The 16,074-nt window shown below is 33.8% G+C and overlaps 3 protein-coding genes across 5 annotated transcripts; 1 reads left to right on the top strand and 2 right to left on the bottom strand.

Annotated features, from left to right (window-relative positions):
* Positions 1 to 925: 925 nt before the first annotated feature.
* LOC107629085 (pentatricopeptide (PPR) repeat-containing protein) lies at positions 926 to 7,435 on the bottom strand. The gene is made up of 3 exons (XM_016331817.3): positions 4,695 to 7,435; positions 3,587 to 3,744; positions 926 to 2,645 (listed from the first exon to the last, which is right to left on the bottom strand). The coding sequence occupies exon 1, from the start codon at positions 7,395 to 7,397 to the stop codon at positions 5,163 to 5,165; it is 2,235 nt and encodes a 744-aa protein (XP_016187303.1). The 5' UTR covers positions 7,398 to 7,435; the 3' UTR covers positions 926 to 2,645; positions 3,587 to 3,744; positions 4,695 to 5,162.
* Positions 1,774 to 4,209, top strand: LOC107629176 (uncharacterized). Of its 2 annotated transcripts, XM_021111229.2 has the most exons (5): positions 1,774 to 1,926; positions 2,035 to 2,609; positions 3,155 to 3,263; positions 3,338 to 3,658; positions 3,754 to 4,209. In XM_021111229.2, exons 1-5 carry the CDS (start codon positions 1,774 to 1,776, stop codon positions 3,769 to 3,771), a joined length of 1,176 nt encoding a protein of 391 aa, XP_020966888.1. In that variant the 3' UTR covers positions 3,772 to 4,209. The 2 variants fall into 2 exon arrangements, with proteins under 2 accessions (XP_020966888.1, XP_020966860.1); XM_021111201.2 differs by having other exon boundaries at positions 3,338 to 3,754.
* A 1,201-nt stretch (positions 7,436 to 8,636) lies between the features above and the next one.
* Positions 8,637 to 13,243, bottom strand: LOC107628944 (transcription factor bHLH49). 2 transcript variants are annotated; one of them, XM_016331624.3, is made up of 11 exons: positions 13,195 to 13,243; positions 12,463 to 13,040; positions 12,314 to 12,353; positions 10,791 to 11,646; positions 10,484 to 10,714; positions 10,313 to 10,378; positions 10,145 to 10,213; positions 9,852 to 9,923; positions 9,547 to 9,747; positions 9,323 to 9,410; positions 8,637 to 9,216 (listed from the first exon to the last, which is right to left on the bottom strand). In XM_016331624.3, exons 4-11 carry the CDS (start codon positions 11,586 to 11,588, stop codon positions 9,179 to 9,181), a joined length of 1,563 nt encoding a protein of 520 aa, XP_016187110.1. In that variant the 5' UTR covers positions 11,589 to 11,646; positions 12,314 to 12,353; positions 12,463 to 13,040; positions 13,195 to 13,243; the 3' UTR covers positions 8,637 to 9,178. The 2 variants fall into 2 exon arrangements, with proteins under 2 accessions (XP_016187110.1, XP_016187191.1); XM_016331705.3 differs by lacking the exon at positions 13,195 to 13,243 and having other exon boundaries at positions 10,791 to 11,643; positions 12,463 to 12,897.
* Between the last annotated feature and the right edge of the window lie 2,831 nt (positions 13,244 to 16,074).

The raw sequence follows: 16,074 nt of genomic DNA, 5'->3' as shown, positions 1-16,074 counted from the left end.
ACTTGAATATTCTAGAAAGAAATCATAATCAAAATAATATGAGTTAAAATTTGAGAACTTTGCTTCACACTTCCAAAACTTTTGCAATTTTTTATAGATTGGAGACTAACTGTAATTTGTGAATTACCAAAGAATTAGTATTTTTTGTGTTTTATACAGATATAAATTTTTTTTGCTAAATTGAAAAATACATTTTGTAATTATTTTTTAAAATTTAGAATATAAAAAATAGACAGTACGATTTCAGTTATTTTAATTTTTTTGTTTCTTTCAAAATTAGAAAACAGACATGCAATTTCACCACATAATAATTTTTTCAGTTGTTAGAATATAGAAATCCGACGGTACAATTTTAAAATGTTACAATTTTTTTTAAATGGTAGAAATCGAACCGAAAAAGTTCCACACAAATTAATTATTATATTGTAGCAAGAAGGGTGATTATCACACATATTGGGAGAGGGGGTGAACAACAATAATGTGGTATTAGGTGGGTAAAATCAAACACTTTTTAATTTAAATGTGGAAGGAGGAATGGTGTAGGACACAGATATGGAGTATTCAGACCGTCCGATTTTTGAGTACACAAATCGGACCCTTCGATTTGTGTTTAAAAAATTAAAAGGATTTGGAGTACACAAATCGAAGGCTCCAAATTTTTTTAATTTTGTAAATACAAATCGGAAGTCCGATTACCTTCACCAAAATTTAAATTTCCTCTTCCACACTAATCGGACTGTCCGATTAATAAGTTTAATTTTTTTTTATAAAGAAATCAGATGGTCCGATTTCTTCATCCCTATTTCAGAAAAAGTTATTCCCACATCCATGTCTAGCACTCACATTTTCCACAATAATGCACAACACACACATGCTTCTCATATCAAACAAAAATAACCCAACTATTTCTCTAAAACTGGCACTATTTTTTTGTTTTACAGTATTTACTATGGATAGGGGACAGCGATAGCTAAATTCTTTTACACCAAAGACTTTCCAAAAGAACATTGATGCTGGCCAAATTGCCAAAAACATCTTTCATATACACTACTAGAATTCGAACTCTTGACTAGATCCTTAAACAATCTAATTAAATCTCAACTATCCTAGGTTTTGGAAACATGCCTCTTTTTTTTCGTTATATACTTAAAAATGCAGTTTTGGCCGGCAAAAGAAAGAGAATCTTTTGGCCGGCAAAGGAATCAAGCAACTCACAACTTGGCCTGTTAAACAAAAACTTAAATCTCATTCCCTTTTCCTAAATTAAATTCTTAAAGGAAGTATTTAATTTTGATACAGGTGTAAAATCGTCCACTCACATTTGTTCTTTTGCATGATCATTTATGGAATCAATATAAAAAGGAGTTATTTTAACTGATGTGAAATTACGTAATTACTTGTTCCATGTATGGTTAGAGACTTGTTTTCCTTGTGTAAAGAACAACACAAAGAAAGTTGAGTGATTGAAGAAGCACAACATAGTTCCTCAAACTAGATTAGTTTAATTCCTATAGCTGTTGATCTATATACTGTAGTAAATAACAGACATCTAAAAATAGAAAGCAGTTGATTTGCCGTCTCGACGAATATTTGCTATAATTATTAATTTGTAAATTGGCCTTATATAGAAAGGGATGAGATAGCTTGGTACACCTTAAACATCATTCATGATGTGTATACATGATGTTGTGGACCAAGCAAGGTTAGTGTGCATTTAACTTCTAAGCACATTCACACAAAGAAGACACTCATTCAGATCAGAGTGAATAAAGAATGGCTTCATTTTCAGTAGAGGAATTCATAGGAAATGGAGTTTTGAAGGAACTGCTTCCTAATTTGTTGGAAGAAGGTTGGGAAGATGTGCCAACCCTCAAGGTTATGAATTCAGAGGATATGGATTCAATGAACATGACACAAAAACAAAAGGTATTAGCCATTAAACTCCTCTGAAACCTGCATTAAACTCTGCTACCACTATTTGAACTTCAGTAAATTTAATTTAAACAAACAACTTTTCATTTTCTTATGTTGTAGGAGGCACTTGGAATCAGGACATACCTGCATGATTGCGGATTGATGCAATATGCAGATAAGATAGAGGCCTGCGGGAGAAGTTTGCCGGAGCTTCTCAATTTAAGCACTATAGATCTTTCTGCTCAGTTTGACATGAAGAGGGGTCATATCGCCCGCTTCATCAACAGAACCAGATTCAGTGACCCCCACGGATTACAAGCACTCTCTGCTAGAAGAACCAGCATGAGCTACAAAGAAGATAGGATCCCAAAGCGCCTTTTATCTAATGGCTCCAATAGCATGATGAGATCAAATGAATACTCACTGGCTGAACCTAAGATTAAAGAAGGATATGTCTTCAAAGGGATTGTGGCTAGTGAGCCAGCTGATCCTAGAGCATGTGGCTGCGTGAAACCTCCTCCAGCCGTTGACCAAGTTGCTCCATATTCTGCTATTGAAAATATATCAGTTCAAAAGCTAACACCGGAGTATAAGATTGGCATGGAACCATTGGTGAAAACCAAGACTCCTCCAATGAAGGCTTCAGAACTATGGCGACATAAACCAGCTGTTTTCCTATGTCTACGACGGCCAGGGTAAATTCTCACAGTTTTCCATTCATTGCAAACAACCTATTTGCATAATCATATGCTTGTACAATACATTCACATGAAGGACTTCAGACAAGATGTTTAGGATACACAAACATGAGACATGCAAATAAAGCAAAATTAAAACAACAACAACAAAGCTTTATCTCACTAGGTGAGGTCGGCTACATGGATCAAATGATGCTAGTAATCCCTATTATGTATCATGTCTAAAGTAGGACAAAATATAATTTAAAGCCATGTGAAGAGTTCTAACCTACGCTCAATACTTATAAATATGTTTCTGTTTAGGTCTAAATCCTAATGTGATAAACCATCTCTTTCAAAAAAAAAAAAATCTATTAGGGGAAATCAATGATTATTATATACAACAAAACCTCTCATGTTCTGTTGTCTTATAAAACTTAAGTTGTTAAGTGAAATCTATGTAGTTTTTCATATCTAACAACCTACACTTGTAAATTGTGCATTTCTATACATCATGTAAAATTGAAATTAGCTTCATAGTGTTCCTTAAACATGGGAAACAGGTGCATCATGTGTAGAGCAGAAGCACACAAACTTTTCTCCCAGAAACCAATATTTGATGCACTTGGGGTTCAACTATTTGCTGTTCTTCATGAGCACATAGAGGCAGAGGTATTAACAGACTTCAACTATCACCATTTCTTCTATCAATCAACTTAAACTCACCTATTACTGCTGTGGTGCAGGTCAAAGATTTCTGGCCTAGATACTGGGGAGGTGTTGTACTTTTCGATCGGGGAAGGGATTTCTTCAAAGCTCTTGGAGGGGGCAATCTGCTCAAGGAAAAGTTCCTAACGGGATTTCTGTTGAATCCTCGAGCAATTTCCAATTACAAGCGAGCCAAGAATATGGGAATTCAGCAGAACTTCAAAGGCGAAGGCGAAATAAAGGGTGGACTATTCATAGTAGGGAGTGGAAAGGGTGGAATCGCTTACCAATTTATTGAGAGGAACTTTGGTGATTGGGCACCCCTGGCTGAAGTCATTGAGATCTGCACTCAGATGCAGGTAATTAATCATTGTTTCCTCCTTTTCAATATGATTGTTGGTCGCTAATAATAGTTTTCTTTCGGATTTTACTATATTTTCTGAACCTGATGCAGAACCAACAGCAAGGTTAGAGGGAGTTTAACCAGCCATGAAACAAATGCATTCACTAGTTCACTAGAATTCAGTTTCTTGCGATAATTCCATCTCGACTACAGCCAGTACAATGATCTTTGCACTCTAGAAGTCTGAAGCAGCTCAAGTAGCCTGAATTGAGCAACTCTACTTTGACTTCCAATATAAATTATGCAAATCAGATACATTACTTTTTTACCTTTCTATCTTCTGCCTGCTGAAAAGTATGTACTTATAGAAATTGATGTGATATCATCTTAGGAACCAGGATGAAGTTGTGGAACTTCGTAGTGTTAGAAAAGGGTTATAAAGAGTGTTAGAGATGTAGAAAGAGGAAGCTGAGAAATTAGTCAATGAAGTCTAGTAGATCAGGAGATCTCTCATGTATCACCCTTTGCAGTTTCATATTCAGCACTAATACACATTTCTTTAGCATCCTGATCCCAGTTCTAACATATATTTCAGACTGTTTGAACAGAGTTGCTCATTTTAAATGAAGGAAAACAGAAAACACTAAGAAAAGAACCAAAATACAACATCTTATCTGATTTGTGTTTATCAACTGTAACAAGAAAAAACTGTTGCGCTTACAGATAATGCAATTTATTTATTTATTTGGTATGCTCGCAAACAAAGAAATTAAGTAAAGTAACATTAGTTAGTCTATAATAATAAAACTTTCTTCCACTAAGTTGGAAAACTGATAAATTAGTATAAAAAAAAATAAAGAACTCATATATTGCCCTATGATCATGGCATCATAAGCTCTTCAAATGGGAGGGAAAAAATCAGATGTGCATTTTGGAGAAGTGAGTGTTTTCTGGCTTAAACACGGGCCTTCCTTGAACAGGCCAGTGCAATCATTAACACTGTCACCTGCCTCAGCAATAACATATCTATAAGATTGAAATGAGAAATTGACCTCTAAGATCAGCAGTATCTATCCAAGTGGCCTCGTTGATGGCGTAGCCTTGCCACTAAAAAGCCGCTCCGCCAACATGCCATTCCATGCCCAGATTGTACCCTAGCTTCTGACTTGATCAGCATCTTTTAATGATATTGTACGGTAATAAGAATGTGCGTAGACTACATAGTTATCCTTCCTTGTGCTGTAACTTCAAATCATGGTCATATCAAGTCTCTTCCGTTCTCCCCCCCCCCCCCCCCCCCCCTTCAAATTAAGACAACCAACAATGTTGAGTCATATGCCAAGTGAGGACCACAATCTGTCATTTAGTTCAAGTTTTTAAAGAATTATAGGATAGCCAAAACAAATGCATTCACCCATACTCTTTGAAGAAAGTGATCTCATAAGTCTCAGTTATGCCAGATCTCGTGTTTCGTTCATCACATTTTGAAATTCTGATAAATTGCTTTACACAAGTGGACTTCACCAAAAGTCTCCACAAGAACACGTTCCACCTTTAAACAAGTGGAACCGGGCAGCATCTCTCACTAGAATTTCCCTCTGGGTGATCTTAGATATATACTTAGTGGCATTGTGGCAATCCCCACAAACCCTCAGATTTTTAACTACTCTTATGGGGAGACCAGGAGGAATAAATATCAATCCAAAGGCAATAGCAAGCTTTTCACTATGATGATTAAGCATTCTTAATTTCTCTGAATCCCCAACATCATGCAGAACAGAATTCATATCAGGCACATATCCTTCTTGTATCATTTTGTCATGCAGCTTTTCAAGCTCAGAATATATCCGATCCAAAAATGGATTTGACTGATCATCCGCAGAGAAAATGTATACTTGGTTCTTATATTTGATCCAGCTACATCCTGGTTCCTTTCGCAGTCCCTTATCTCTCATCCCTTTTCTTAATTTGGCAACTTCTTCCCATTCCCCTTTGGCTGCATAGATGCTGGAAAGTAAGATGTAGCATGCAGTGTTATGTGGTTCTAATTCCAAGAGAGACTCAGCAGCCCACTTGCCAATTTCCATGTTTCCATGGAATCTACATGAACTTAATAAGGTTGACCAACCAATTCCATCAGGACCGAAAGGCATCCTATTTATAAAATTCCTTGCTTCATCTAATCTACCAGCTCGACTAAAAAGGTCAATCATGCAGGTGTAATGATCTTGAATTGGCGTAATCCCATGTTCCTTAATCATCGATTCAAATATCTGTTTTCCGTTCTCTACTAGTCCTGCCCTACTGCAAGCTGCAAGAACCCCAATGAAAGTAACCTTGTCGGGTTTCAAACCATGTGCTAACATTGTTTCGAATAACCTGATTGTTTCATCGGCTTTACCAAACTGTGCATATCCAGAAACAAGTGCTGTCCAAGAGACTTCATCTCTGAAGGTCATTTCATTAAAAAGTCGATGAGAGTCTTCAAGGCTCCCACACTTCCCATATAATGTAACTAGTGCATTGGAAACAGTAAGAAAAGAAATCAGGCCAGAAACCAGAGCCCTCCCATGAAATTGGGCACCCTCTTCTAAGCTTGCAAGGTTTGCGCATGAGCTAATTACACTCCCAAGGGTAAAATCATCTGGCTCGATCCCAAAGTTTTGCATATCACAAAAGACTTTAACAGCTTCTTCACTATAACCATTCTGTCCATATCCCACCAACATTGCGGTCCAAGAGATAACATTCTTGCAGGACATCCTCTTGAAAACCGTTTCTGCTGATTTTATACTCTTGCATTTGCAATACATGTCAACAAGAGCGCTGCCGACAAATATATTATCCTTATAATCAGTCCTAATTATGTAAGCATGAACCTGCTTGCCTTCTTGCAAAGCCATAAGACCACCACATGCAGTTAACACACTTCCAAATGTGTACTGATCGATCTCTAGATTTTCCAATCTCATCTCTCTGAAAAAATCAATAGCTTCTTCGTGCAACCCATTCTGAGCAGACCCTGTGATCATTGTTGTCCAAGAAATCGAATCCCTCTCTCGCATATCATAAAACAAACGCCTCGAATCTTCAATCCTACCACATCGCATAAGCCCCGTCAACAAAGTATTATACAAAACCACATTCTTCTCCGACACTTCTTCAAAAGCTTGCCTTGCAGAAGATACCATTCCCATCCTCAAGTACATATTCACTAAAGGACTCCCAACAAAAACATAACACCCAAAACCGAATTTCACCACATGCCCATGAATCTGCTGTCCCAAATAGACACACCCCTGATCAGATGCAAGAATAAGCATCGTCGAGAGCGTGATCCTATTCAGATGGTACAGCCCATCATTCAACATCAAGTTATAGGCCTTCACTGATTGGTCAAGGGAACCACAACCAGCATACCCCGAAATAAGGGAATTCCAAGACACCACATCACGGGTTGGCATGGCAACAAACAAGTTTTCCATCTCAGAAACCTGACCCAGTTTTGAATACGCAGAAAGAATGCTGTTCCACGAGTATACATTCGGTTGGGGCATTTTGTCGAACACCGTACGTGCATATCTGATTCTGCCGAGTTTTGCATAAGAGCTGATGATGTTATTCAATAAGAATGTTTCTGGGTCTATGAAAGCCTTGATTATGAGGCAATGGAGCTTCTTGAGTTGGTTAATATTGCGGATTTCGCAGCAAACTTTGAGCAAAGAACAGTAGTAGTTGGAAGAAGAGGGTGGCATTTTTTTTTTTAAGTGTTTTGTGGCGCGAAAAAATGGTGCGTGCTAAACTGAACCGAGAAAGCAAAGGTTTTATAGAAATTAAATAAAATTAAACTATACTATCTTCATATAATTTTATTTTATTTCAATTTTCAACTAATGTATTTTGTTATAATTCGATATTATTTTATTTTAATACATATTTTGACATTTTTGTCAAACATTTATTAAAATACATTTTTCACTCTCACAAGTTTATTACATTACAATATATATGCATATTAATATTATGAATTTAATTATTCTATTAATCTTTTATAATTTTATCAAATTTTGAATTAGATATTTATAATTAAAAATTTATAAATACATCATTATACTAAACAAAAAATTATAATTAAAACTTTACTAATTAATCTTTAAAAAAAAAGAAAAAAATCACACAATAGTAAAAAATATTTCTTTCCAAAATATTCTATAATTTATCATACATCAACACAAAAAAAAAAAAAAATACTTCTAAAATATTTTAAATTTCTAACAAAAAGTTAGTTTGAAAAAACTTAATTAAAATTTTGTCTAATCTCAATTACAATTTTAAACTATAAAAATTTAATTAAATATTGATAAATAGAAATGTTAGAGAGCCATCAGAATTTATTATTTTTAGTCGTTACTTTTAGCTATCAACTCAATTCCTTTAGTTTAGTAATCAAACAACGTACTTTACCTCACTTTTAGATATTGATAGTTAATTGATGGTTAAAAACAACAAATTCTAATGACCTTCTAGTATTTCTCTTAAATATAATTATAAAGAATAACAGAATAACTAAACCAATATTACACTATTATATACATTTTATGTGAAAATGATGATAGAATTTTGTCTTATATAATTTAGATATGTGAGAAGAGGATTAGCAGAACACCGGATTAAAAAAAGTGGATAGAATAGATTATAAAACGTAGACAAGTGGCAAGTGATAAATAAAGACCTAAAAAGATCATACATGAAATAATCAAAAGAAATCTACGTTTTGACAGTCTCACTGTAAATATAATACATGATAGTACACAATTCCCTCATTTGATAATTCCATCATTTGATCCATGTAATCGACCATACCTAATGGGATAAAACTTTTTTGTTGTTGCAGTAGTAGTAGTAGTAATAGAAGTACTGTAGTAGTATACATTTTGCCACACCATATGGAATTCAATGATACTACTCACATTGCAACAATGAAACACAGCTGATTTTTGGAGAATGTAGCAAACATTACTTTATAATATGTGCAAGTAGCAAATAAGCATCAACTGAAAAAACCAGGAGCTTGTTACACCAATTAAAAAGGATAAAAAAGGGCTTTTGCTTTTGCTCATTCTGTTGATCAAACTTGGTGCAAAGCCACAAGAAACATTAAGAGTGGTGAGATCCCATCTTTGCATTCTGCTTAAATACATATTATACATTCAATGAACAAACTCTACTTCATCAAGCAGATTCCACTTCCAAACTACATTCAGGATATCTATTTTCATGCTTGAAATGTAAAAAAAGAAACACAAAGGAACATCCTTGAATACTCCTCTAATTTCCTTTTATGTAATAATCTAGAGTCAGTTCCTTCTTGTATGCAACTCTGCCCTTTAAAGCCTTCATCTAGAAGGTGTGTTGCGGGTTAAATTTGATACATATTCGAGTATCCGGCATTCTGTTTCGGTAACTTAGATCCGTCTGCTCCATGGTGCGCCGAATTGGCTAATGTACGAGGATGCATGGCACGAAGACTTGAACATCAAGGTTCGGTTTTTGTTTGACCCGAAGGCGCAGAACCTGAATCAACATGAAACGTCGTGATTTTTCTTAGCTTGTTCTCATTGGCAACAGTTATGTGCAACTTGGAAAGGTTCATTCGTAGGCGAAAAAGCTTATAGCTTACCATCCAGGTCTTGGCAACTCGGAGGGGCAGATGTCGGAAATGTCATCTGTACAACGTTGTGAAGCTCGTCGTCCCAGACTTCAGGAAGCTATTGCAATTCATAGAGAACATAATAGAGATTGCAAAACAATCAGAAAAATCAACAAAATGCAAAGTTATTTCACAATTTGGGTCCTTAAATGATATGTTGTCAAAATAACATTGCCTGTAGTGGACTTGAGTACCTGATTTGGGTCCTTGAATCCTCCGTTCAAGTGCGCCAAATTTGGTTGAAGCGTCCGCCGAAGTATATCCGATGAATTTGCCATGCTAGGAAGAGTCGAATGAACAAGTCCTGGTCGAGATGGATGTAATGGCGGAAAAGCCATGGACAATTCTGGAGGAAACCCATGCGCGGAAGAAGTACCGGCCCGTTGCTGAAGAATCTGATGAAAAGTTCAGGTTGTATTGAGAATTTGAGATCAGTGATGTGTATACTGCCATGTGTATGTTTTAAACTCACCAAAATGCAAATAACTTAGAGACTTACTTCTTTGGCAAGCAATCCCTCAATATTAAAATCCATCCGCGGATTTACCGTGGCAAGTTTCATTGACAAAAACTGCCGAGAGGATGAAAGGGAGTGTCAACTTTAGCTCGAATAAATGCAAAACAGAGAAGGAAGAAAGAATACTTTAATTGTATAAGATGCTAGTAAAAGAATTATATGCCGAAATCAGGCTAACAAAGAGTCCAAAAACAACAGGAATTTCAGTTCCATGGTTCAACAATAACAGTTAAAAATATAGGGAGAGAAGATACGTTTTCAATTTTCATCCATACCTCAACCTGTCTTTGAAGAGACTGTACATAGTTTATAATTTCGTCTAGCATCACTGCCTTTCCCGTGACCTACAAACATATTGAAAATGAAGTTTAAAGAAAGCTACACGCTAAGTCCTAACAAGGCTTTAGCTAGAAAAATCTTCCAGTCTCAAATTTTAGAGCTACCTTGCTGCATCCAGGTACAAGGTCTTGAAGAAACTTCATACGCTCGCTGATCTTTTCCCTCCTTACCTAGAGTTAGAATCATAATCATCGATTCATCGTACTTTAAAATTCTTAATCGAAATAATTATTTTTTCCCACCATAGACATAGATGGTATCTTAATATGTCTTACTCTTTCTGCAAGGCTGTGGCTATTTGTTGCTTGACCCCGGCGAGCCCTAACATGTATGTACTCCTCCTTAGGTGAATCAGATGCTTGAGAACCCTGCTTGGCATTCTTCCCGGACCCCTTGGTTGATGGAGTCGGTTGTTGCTCCCCCTTTTGCTGTCGACTCCCGGAATTCTCCTTCACGGCTGCACCAGGTTGTTCAGGACTTCCATCGACTTTATCTTTATCGGCATCCTGCAACACAAGAAACAACAGAGTCACATACATGAATATGCATGCGAATTTGATAAATAGAGCTCAAAAACCATACCAGTCCAATTCTTTTCCTTTTCTTTGAGCTTAGTCCCTTATTTGAAGGCTCCCCACTTGTACACTCCAACATTGGGGAATCATCTCGGCCACTCGATTCGGCTCTATCTGATTCATTAGGAGAACCACCAAGAGCTTGTTTCCCTTCATCATGAGACACTGGAAGATTTTCACTTCTTTTATCATCCTGGAGAGTCATTTCTTTATCATCTTTCGCATCTTCAACTACATTCGGATCACTTTTATGAGATTGTCCTCCGAGTGCTGCCGATCTTAATCCATGTCCTAAAAGAGCATCCCCTGTTCCCTGCATTGTTCCCCCAATCCTAGCATAAAGGTTCATGGATTGAGGAATCCCAAATGAGTTCACCATGTCCACGGAATTCCCCGCGCCAAAGCACGAGAGTCTCGCAGCCCTCTCGATGAATCCAGAATCACTCGGAAACTGAGATAAACTCTGTGGAAGCATTGCTGGTCCATTTGGCAAGAAAGCATTGTTATCACCCTTCAACACAGAACTAGCATGGCTCCAACCCATTTCTAGTGTCCTATGATCATGACTGCCTCTACCGTAGCCGAATCCATCTTTTCCAATCACGTTCATGTTCGAAGAGCCCCCATTAATGTCACAAAATCCCAGGTTCTGGGAATTGGGGTGGTCCCAAAAATTTGTAACATACGAATCCACCATTGAATTTGCAAAGTTCCCAACACCAAACCTCCAATCCGAAGCCATACTAGTCGAATAATTCACGCGATCCCGGTCTCTATCTACCTCGAAATTCTCCCTGTCTCCCATAATCCTTAACCAAAGCACTACCAACGAAAAACCACTAGCAGATTCTTTTCAATGGCTTCTAGAAGCAATCAAACAAACAGAAAGCAGAAAGAAGAAACAGAAGTTAAAAATTGAATAGTAAGTTAAAAATTCAAGGAAATTAAACTAATTCATGAAATTTCCTCTTCAACCAAAGTTAACAAAACAATGATCACAATGATAAAACTTCAACAGTTCAAAGATGAAACTAACTCTTTTACTCTAGAAATTGAACACCATCCACAATAACAAGAACAAAACAAAGAGATAGAGATATATACATATAAAAAAGATAGCAACTTCACTTAAATCAAACGAGTTCATAAACACCAAAAATTGAAAAGACTTTTAACACCCCAAGTGAAGTTCCCCAAAGATGTACTTTGAACTCACACGAGTTTGGCAGCTACCATTTCCAAAGCCAATCACTGAAACTTTGAAGGTACACCAAATTGTCATAAATGAAGGACCCTTCTACAAGGAGTAGAGAGGGACAAGAGGGCAATAAAGTCTCTTTCAAAAAAAGAAAAAAAAATAAAAAGAAAAACTCAAGTCAAATTAAATTAAACTAGAATCTAAAATGAAATTCAGATTGATAGTAATAATTTCAACAGAAACAAAGAAAGCTGAAAAGAATCTCAACAGATATATATGCAGTCAATCTCAATTATGCAAAGGACATTGATTTCAGTATTAATAATAAGTACCTTCATTCAAACCCTAGTCAGAACCCTGCAGAACCAAAACCTGCAGGGAAAGGGGGAAAGAAAGAGAGAGTAATGAGATAAATGAAGCAAAATTTATAACTCAAAAAAAAAGAACACTCCAAAAACCAAAAGTAGGAAGAGAAAGATACCCCATTTCTGATTCTGTACTACTTTTGGCACCCTGTGCCTTCCATTCATTCAATTCCTTCTTTAATTTCTTTTTCTTTTTTTCCCACTTAAAAAAATTGAAACTTTTATTGAAATTTTGGGACCCTTTTGGATTTCGTTGTGAAAAATCACTTGCTCCTACTTTCTTGTTAACAAACCCCTGCCATTCATTCACTGTCTATGGCAGCAACACATACAATAAAAAAGCTGTGATTTTTAGAGAGAGAGAGAGAGAGAGGAAAAAAGGAGGGTAAGAGAGAGAAAGGGTAAAACCAAACAGAAGTAAATGTTGCAGCTAACAAACCAATGTGTTAATGTGTGAAATTGAATTTTTTTATTTTTTTTCTGAAGGAGAGAAAGAAAGAAAGGAAGAGAAAAAAAAAGGAAAAATAGTGATTGTAATTTGTAAAGACCCTGAAGTTATACCCACTCACTCTTTGTGCATTAAAAAGAGTGCTCATTCATGATTAACCACCGCCATTGCTATTTTATAATACTACTACTAAGTAAACCTTAATCTCCCAAATTAAGTTCTAAGCTTGAAGCTCCTCTTCCTAAGCTATAATATGATAGCAAAATTTTCAAATGAACTCACCCGTGTTTTAGTAATTTTTAACCGTTGATTTTAATTATAAAAAATATATATAATATATATAATTAAGATTAACGATTAAAAATTACTAAAATACCAATATACCGATATACATGAAAACTTTTCAATATGATATGATGTGAGATATGAATTATAAAGTTGTAGTGGTACATATATTTTTACCACCAATTTGCTATCATCTTTTATGACAAAAAAATTGAGTTGAGATAATTTTTTTCGCATGTATCTAGCAAATCGACGAATAATCTGCCGCAAATTTAAATTTTATTTAAAAATTTTTATTAATTAATAGGTTACTGTATGTATAAGATAGGATTTAAATTTTCGACACCTACTTAAACGAACGAATAACTACTCAATTAATTAGGGGTGGAATTAATATAAAATTTGGGAAAGGACCGAAATTTAATTTTTAAATATAACGAGATTAAAATAAAAATTTTAAGAAAAACTAAATCAAAATTTACAGACAGTTTTATAAAAGAAAAATTGAAGTTTAGGGGACCTTAAACCATGAGAGGCTCCACCCCTGCAACCAGCTTAAATTTATTAGAAATAGTTTCAATAAAATAAAGATGTAAACTAATTTCATATTCATTTAAGATTAGATAAGTTTGATATAATTGCTAAGACATTCGAAAAAATTATCTAATAAACTACTTATTTTGTCGAACTAATCTAATTTTTTATGAATAATCAACACTTAAATCTTTTATTATTAGAAATAGTATTTTATTCTATTTTTATCAATAACTTGTTAGAGTAACTTGTCTCACTTTTCATGATTGAAATTTGAATTGTTAGTTATTCTGGGCTAAAATTCAATTGTTTGTAGAAAAAGTTGCTAAAAACTAAATTAAATATTTATTCTAACTTTTAATTAATGATATTTGAACCGATTAATATATTATGAACAATATTACATGATAAATAAATATTATTATATTTTATCAAAATTTGACCAATAATAATTTATATATATTTACAAAAATTTTATATACAAAAATATATAATTTATATCTATATTTAATTATTTATTAGAGAATGCATATATAAATCAATACAATAATTTATACTCATAATTTTTAGAGTTTATATACATAAATTAATAAAATTTATTTATTAAAATTAATTTAATATTTATACTGATTAAATAATGATTAAAAATACAAAAAATTACTGGCCAAAATTTTGTAATATTATATGGTAAAGATTCTTGATTAGATTTTGTTTTTAAACTTACAAAATAAAGGTGTGAATTAGATTGTTGTTTAATATACTATCAAAGGTTTAAAGAGATATTAATAAGTCACTCATCAAAATATATAATAATCAAATTAACACTAGGAATCAAGCATGTGTTTTTCGTAAGATATGCGGACATTTTTTATACCAACTATAATAACTAACCATCTTTTGGAATAAAACTCATTAGTTAACCAATAATAATGTAATTTCTTGATTTATCGTATTCAATTTTAAATTTTTAAACAAAGAGGGTTATATTAGGTTTTTTATGTTTTTAAGATATTAATATGAGAATGTTTAAAGATAATTAAAATTTATTATTTTTAGTCACTAATTTAATTTTTTTAGTCTAATACTTTAATAATATTAATAATTAATTATTAACAATAAATAATAAATAATTCTGTTGAATTATCTGACAATTCTCTATTAATATATGTATGTGAATATTTTATTGTTTTAAAATTACGGTGATATCTAGATCGTTATATCATTTTTAAAGTTTTTTCCATATATTGTATTATATAGTGAAATTATTCAAGTATCAATCTTGTTCATGTGAGTTGAATTTTATTAACACATTAAATGTTTAAGTTAATATATTATAAAAAAAATTATAATCAACAATTATTAATGTATTTTTTATACTAACTAATAGTGACTAGAAATCAAAACTACAAACAACAAAGTTTTGTCCCACTAAGTAGGGTCGGTTATATAGATAAAATGATGCTATTGAACTCTATTATGTATCATATCTACAGAGAAATCATTTATATGTAGATCTTGTTTGACCATTATATAGATGGTCTTCTTAGGTCTTCCTCTGCTTTTTACCCTTGTCTATCTTTCATCTCATCCACCTTTTTGACTGGGTGTTCTATCGGTCTTCTTCTCACATGTCCAAACCACCTGAGGCGCAATTCTACGATCTTTTCCACAACAGGTGCTACTCTAACTCTCTCTCTCTCTCTCTTATATCTCCATTTCTTATTCTATCCATAGCATATGACCACTCATCTATCTCAACATCTTCATTTCTGCCACACTTAACTTATGTTCGTATTTTCCTTTGACCGCCCAACACTCTGTACCATAAAGCATAGTCGGTGTAGTAGCAGTGCCATAGAATTTACTTTTAAGTTTTAAGAGTATTTTTTTGTCACATAAAATTAGATGCACTCCGCCATTTTGACCAACCTACTTAGATCCTATGATTTACATTCTATTCAATCTTTCCATTATTATCATATATGATACACCCAAGATACTTAAAACTTTTAACTTTTCGTAGAATGTTTTTTCTAATCTTCACTTTTGTATTAGAATTTTTCCTTCAACAACCAAACTTACATTCTATATATTCTATCTTACTATGACTTATGCGTAGATCATATACTTCTAGAACTTCTCTCTATAAAAACATACATAAAAATCAAAACTAATTAGTAAAAAACATAATTTCATGTTATAATATATATAAATATATAATAATCTATTTTTAATATAAATGTAAGAAGTGTTTAATATATTTTGCATTGTTTACTAGCTATTCGAATTTCAAGGGAGGTTGCTTTTGGTTTTGTCGAAGTCATTCAATGTTCAATATTTTAAAGAAGAGATAATCATAACAGTTTGGCTTGCAACTGACATTGCCAACTCTTATTCAGGTTTTTTCTTTTTTTTTTCCTTTTTTTTTTCCATATCTTTTTTCCTTTTGATCTTATTACAT

This window comes from Arachis ipaensis, chromosome B1, assembly GCF_059453495.1.
Source record: "Arachis ipaensis isolate K30076 ecotype BB chromosome B1, ASM5945349v1, whole genome shotgun sequence".
NCBI classification, from domain to species: Eukaryota; Viridiplantae; Streptophyta; class Magnoliopsida; order Fabales; family Fabaceae; genus Arachis; species Arachis ipaensis.
Note: the sequence above shows the minus strand (reverse complement) of the source record. Positions and strands in the feature narration are given on the sequence as shown.

Bases quoted from the DNA above. Each gene is read 5' to 3' on its own strand.
- LOC107629176 (XM_021111201.2), top strand. From the start codon at position 1,774: ATGGCTTCATTTTCAGTAGAGGAATTCATAGGAAATGGAGTTTTGAAG. The intron at 1,927-2,034 runs GTATTAGCCATT...CTTATGTTGTAG, and splicing joins ACATGACACAAAAACAAAAG to GAGGCACTTGGAATCAGGAC. The intron at 3,264-3,337 runs GTATTAACAGAC...GCTGTGGTGCAG, and splicing joins ATGAGCACATAGAGGCAGAG to GTCAAAGATTTCTGGCCTAG.
- LOC107629085 (XM_016331817.3), bottom strand. From the start codon at position 7,397: ATGCCACCCTCTTCTTCCAACTACTACTGTTCTTTGCTCAAAGTTTGC.
- LOC107628944 (XM_016331624.3), bottom strand. From the start codon at position 11,588: ATGGGAGACAGGGAGAATTTCGAGGTAGATAGAGACCGGGATCGCGTG. The intron at 9,748-9,851 runs GTAAGTCTCTAA...ACTTTTCATCAG, and splicing joins AGGGATTGCTTGCCAAAGAA to ATTCTTCAGCAACGGGCCGG. The intron at 9,217-9,322 runs GTAAGCTATAAG...ATGTTGATTCAG, and splicing joins GAGTTGCCAAGACCTGGATG to GTTCTGCGCCTTCGGGTCAA.